This window comes from Quercus robur, chromosome 9 (genome assembly GCF_932294415.1).
Source record: "Quercus robur chromosome 9, dhQueRobu3.1, whole genome shotgun sequence".
In the NCBI taxonomy this organism is placed as follows: domain Eukaryota; kingdom Viridiplantae; phylum Streptophyta; class Magnoliopsida; order Fagales; family Fagaceae; genus Quercus; species Quercus robur.
In genome coordinates this window covers 12510825-12516403 of record NC_065542.1, presented here as the reverse complement: position 1 = coordinate 12516403, position 5579 = coordinate 12510825, and the positions used below count along the sequence as shown (strand labels likewise).

At 33.1% G+C, this 5579-nt stretch overlaps 1 protein-coding gene across 2 annotated transcripts; it reads right to left on the bottom strand.

The window, feature by feature from the left end:
- Positions 1 to 243: 243 nt before the first annotated feature.
- Positions 244 to 3821, bottom strand: LOC126700161 (receptor-like protein EIX2). 2 transcript variants are annotated; one of them, XR_007647059.1, is made up of 2 exons: positions 541 to 3821; positions 244 to 440 (listed from the first exon to the last, which is right to left on the bottom strand). XR_007647059.1 is itself a non-coding variant. In XM_050398176.1 (2 exons), exon 1 carries the CDS (start codon positions 3624 to 3626, stop codon positions 876 to 878), a length of 2751 nt encoding a protein of 916 aa, XP_050254133.1. In that variant the 5' UTR covers positions 3627 to 3820; the 3' UTR covers positions 244 to 440; positions 850 to 875. The 2 variants fall into 2 exon arrangements, 1 of the variants encoding a protein (XP_050254133.1); XM_050398176.1 differs by having other exon boundaries at positions 850 to 3820.
- Positions 3822 to 5579: the final 1758 nt, after the last annotated feature.

Below are 5579 nucleotides of genomic sequence, written 5' to 3'. Positions count from 1 at the left end.
CAAATACGATAGTTTATTTCATATTAAAAATTATATATAATTTTTAATAATGCAAGGTTAGTCGATCTAATTTCTATAAATTTATAAAAGGAAATTAAAATTAGTCTATCACTCTATCTAATTAACTCAAATAATATAATTCTAACTATATTTTAATTATTTATTATTATCTATTTGTGAAAGCAAAAAAAAAAAAAAAAAAAAAAATAGTATTGGTTTATATATATTATGAAACAACAAAGGTAACAGTGCAAATAGTCCAGGATGGTAACACTCAAACATTAAACTAGATCCAAATTACACAATTTCTCTTTGTAAATTAACTTGCTTAATTGAGAAAGGCAATGAAACAAAGCATAATATAGATCCACACCCACACAAATGTTACAAACGGTGGTTTCTGACACTTATTTTGACGTGAGCACCAGCAACAGCAACTCCTGATATTAGTACCAAATATAAAAGAAAACCATCAGTCTTGATGCATTAAATATATAGAATTAGAAGTAGAACTACTTATGAATGCAAACTGAAATTTACCACGCGGATAAAGCATATCGTCTTAAGTACCACTATGCGACCTTACCTGATATGCAATTTGAAATATGAAAATATACTTCTTGGCATGTGAGGCAAAATCAAGAAATTGTGAGATAAGGTGGAAACAAAACACTAAAATTGAAACAGATTAATGATTTTTTTTTTTTAAAAGAAAAAGAAAAGGGCAAAGCTCGTATCAATGAAAAATATAGAACTACCATGTTTGCAGTTACGTTTGCTCTAGGCTAAAAAACAAAGATATGAATATGACAAGAATAAATTAATTGCTGTCTATACGTATTACATTACCTTGCTAATCTCTACAGACAAAGTGGTCATCCCTGCCTCTGAATCTTCCTTTGCAATCTTGCAATGTTCACGGTTATTGTTACATAGATCCAATCCTTCATGTTGTCCAATAACAGGAAATAGGCATGTCTCCAAGAACGCTTCAACAACAAAGAACTGCAAACTCCCCAAAACCCTATAGCAAATCCACATCCTGTTCCCACAAAAAACCATTTTCCCAATTCATCTTCATTATCTTTGGTAGTCGCTTCACTTCGGCTTGGTGTTTCTTCACCTGGACACTTTTGTGTGAGTGGGGGTCCACAAAGTGCCCTATTTCCAATAAAATAAGATGCATCGAAGCCTTGGAGTTGAGTGCCCGAAGGAATTTTCCCAGACAAATTGTTATAGGATAAGTTCAGGAATCCCAAAAAGCTTATCTCAGATATGCTAGATGGGATTTTGCCTGAAAACTGATTTCTTGACAAATCAAGTGATTCTAGCTGCTTCAACTGACCAATCATTTGAGGAATTTCTCCAATCAAGTTGTTTCTTGAAACGTTGAGTGAAATCAAATCCAAAAGGCTGAAGATTCCACTTGGAAGTTTACCGATCAATTTGTTACTTGAAAGGTTAATGATCTTCAGCAGTCCAAGATTTGTACCATGGTACTCATACTCATTTCTTTTCAACTCAACCATTACACTATCAAAATATTCTTGTGTATAGGTGACATGATTATCATATGAATAAGAAATCGTACTTTCAAACAAAGAGTTTCCTTTCTGAGCCATGGCTGTGAAATTATTGAGACATTTTGGTATAGTTCCGGATATGTCATTTATAGAGAGGTCCAAGATTTGTAAATCTTTTAACCAACACAAATGCAATGGTATGCATCCATTGAACATATTGGAACGTAAAGATAGAAAAATCAAGCTTGGTAGGCGTTCCCCAATCCATGCTGGTACGTTCCCAGAAAATCTATTATTTCTCATGTCCATAACTATCAAGAAAGTGCAATTTCTCAGGGACGAAGGTAAGTTTCCAGAGAAATTATTATTATTTAGACTCAACGTGTTGAGCACAGACAGCGAGCCCAAAGAGCTTGGAACTTCCCCAAAGAAGTGGTTGCTAGCTAAATTCAAAATGACTAGCTTTGGCCATTGCATAAAACAATTAGGAAGTCTTCCAGATAATCTATTATTGGATAGGTCAAGGTAAGCCAACAATTGACCATTGATTTCACAAAGAGAAGAGATAGACCCTGAAAATTGATTTTTAGAGAGATTCAAGATTGTGAGATTTGTTGGAAAATGTGGTAGTGGACCCTCTAAACTGTTAACACTCAAATCAATTGCAAGTCCATTCAATCTTTTTGTTGACACATTTGGTAACCGCCCATATATATGGTTGTTAGAAAGATTTAAAAGTTTTAATGTAGGAGGCAGGTCTGCTAACCACTCTACTGGGATGGTATCTGAAATTTTAGTATCAGAGATCTGAAGGATAGAAACATTCCTTTGAGTTCGAATCCAATTTGGAAATCTAGGTCCTAAATTACAAGATGTCAAATATACATAACTCAGTTGGAAAGGGGGAACCCAATCAAAGCTGAATTCCAAAGAAAGAGAATTATTGGACAAGTCTAAACTTTGTAATTTGGAGAGATTGGAGAAGAGAGATTCAGAGATCACACCTTGCAAAAGATTCGAATCAACACTCAAAACCTCGAGCTTATATAGGTTCCCAATGCTTTTGGGCAAAGTCCCATTTAATTTGTTCATTGAAAGATATATATATTTTAAGGACGGAAATATTGCAAAATTAGGCAACGATCCCGTAATTTGATTATCTGATAATTCCAAAATTTCTAATGAGTCTTTTGCACATCCAGACAAGTTAGTGATAAGCTCAACTAATTGTCCATTGAGATGGTTTGACCACAAGTACAATTCACGTAAAGTACATATATTCCCTAGGGATTTTGGAAGGTGGACAAGTTGGTTTTCACTGAGATGTAGGCTTTTAAGAGAAGCAAAAGATTTCGAATCATTGAAACGGGGAAAAGATGAAAGACTCATTGGAGGTAAATCACACGAATACATTCTCAAGGTTTTTAAATTAGGGAGACTACTCACAACTTCAAACCAATCATTGGCTACACTGAGATTTGTGTAACTTAGGTCAAGGTCTTCTATTGAAGACAGATGAGAAAGCCATTCCAAATTTTCAATATTTTTCCAATAATTCCCACCGAGATAGAGTATTTGCAAGTGCGAAAGGTTCTGAAGATGATGTGGAATTGGCCCACTGAGATTGGCACCAGTAAGATCGAGGTGTTTCAAGTTACTGAGAGAACCGATGAACTTTGGAAGATAGCTCTGATTAAAATCATTGAAACTAAGATCCAAATATGTCAAATAAGGCAACTCAAGTAGTGAAGAACTAATCATACCTCCAAAACGTTCATTTTGAATAGCACTAAGATGAAGCTCAAGTACATGGCCGGTTAGGTTGCTGCAGCGAACTCCTTCCCAATTGCAGCAATTCTTATTTTCGTCGCCGCTCTGCCACGAAGAGAGTCTGCCATAGTCATCAACGAGGCCTTTTTTGAACTGAAGGAGTGCTTGTCTCTCTCCCTCTATACACCTGATGTTGTTAGCATCTCCGACTCCAACCCCTGAAATGAATCCAAGGGCTGGACTCAAGTGCGCTGAAAGCATTATAAGTAAAAATGCATGAAGAAGAATAAGAAGTTTGAAGGACCTTCCACCCCTGAGTGTGATCATTGTCATGGCGAAATGGGAATAATGATTAATTTCACAATCAGAGATGGGATAATGATGCCAAGCATTCTCCGTTAAAACACCCAATGCTGCAAGCGCGTTTTCCAATAAAAAATTATATTCTATGGAATCAATGGCATGAGTAATTATGAGACAGTGAAAAGTAATACTGGGTGCAGTGTTTCCGCGTTTCAGTTTTCACACTCATGAAGTAAAAAATTTTCTGCTCTGCAGTGTCGCCAGTGTACGAATCACGTGTATATTAAATTGAGAAGAATCAAACTTTGGCTTGATGCGTGTGGACTCATTTGTCCGTCGCAGGGCGGTAATGGAGCCAAAACTTTGTGTATGTTTAAGTTTAGCTTATTAGAAAAGTCAAAAGCTCAAGTTTGGTTTATGTTTGTGACAAGTTTAAAAATAATGTTTTCTTATCAAGTAGTCAATGAAAGTAAAAAGGAGGAAGCGTTGAAAATTGTGTTTTCTTATCAAGTTTCTAGGAAGTTTAGGGTGAGAGCTTGGGTACTTTTTAGGTTCCTAATTATTAAATTATATAAAGTTATATTATATTTATATTGTACATATAAATATCCACAAACATCATTACATAAATAACATTATTAAAAAAAAAGTATTGCACATAATTAATATTACACACACTCACACATATATAATATAAATCAATCAATCAATCAATATATTACTAAAAGCTGAAGCGTAGCTTTTAATGCTGCTGCGCTCACGTTGAGCCACGTCAACGTCCACGTCATCATCTTTTTTTTTTTTTTTTTTTTTTTTCCATTTTCTTATAATTTTTTATAATTTTTTTTTATTTCATATTTACACTTCTCTAACCTTTCTTCCTTCCTTACCTTTTCATCTCCCCACTACTTCTCTAACCTTTCTCCTTCTCTCATTCTCTCACCTTCTCATCTCCCCACTACTCTTTACATTAATATCATTCTTCATCTTTCCCTTCATCTTCCTCTATTTTTGTCTCTTTTTATTCACACTTTCTTACTATAAATTTGTCACTATCTCATTCATTCCATGCATAGTTTTTCCTTACAAAAAAAAGGTTCTCTCTCTCTCTCTCTCTCTCTCTCTCTCTCTCTCTCACACACACACACACACACACACACACACACACACACACACAATTTTTGAGTGGATTTTTATTTTTTATTTTTCTTGCATCTTCGCTTTAGGTTGATAATTTTTTATATTCTTTAATCTACTTTAGGTTAATGCGATTCAGTTCTCTCTCTCTCTCTCTCTCTCTCTCTCTCTTTGATTGGTAAATGTTATCCTATTGCATTATAAAGGATTAAATATAAAAATATAATATTATTCTAATACATAGCATGATTTGGATAATTTAATTTGGTAGCTACTGTAATTTGATAGCATGATTTTTATAGTGCTCAATATAGATGTTAAACTATGAGACTTTAATCATTTTTGTTTATTTTTTAATCCTTTGTGGTAGACAAAGTACTCTATAATGCAATTTATTTAGAGAAAAGCAAAGGTTGGCTAAACAAAAGTTATTGGATGAGAGACAAATTTTATCTTTCGCAATTTTACTTTAATTATTATTATTATTATTTTATAACAATGCATATATAAAAATTTAATTCTTAGATTTTGCTAATAATTGATTATTTGATAATATGTTTTGGGTGTGCGAAATTACAATTTCCGCAAAGAAAATAACCTTAGTAGATTATAAATAACAATTTTTTTTCCTAATTGATTCAATTAATCATAGTTAAGTTTTATTAATTTTTTTAGTTACTTTTTTCAGTGTTTTGGATTGTAGGCAGAAAAAATAAGTTTGAGAAAGTTTGTTTAAAACTAAAAGAATAATTTCTAGATTTTATTTTCTTTTTAATGATTCACAAAATGTTATAAATAAATTTTATTAAAAAATAAATATTTTCGTTAAATTGCCTTTTGAATTTT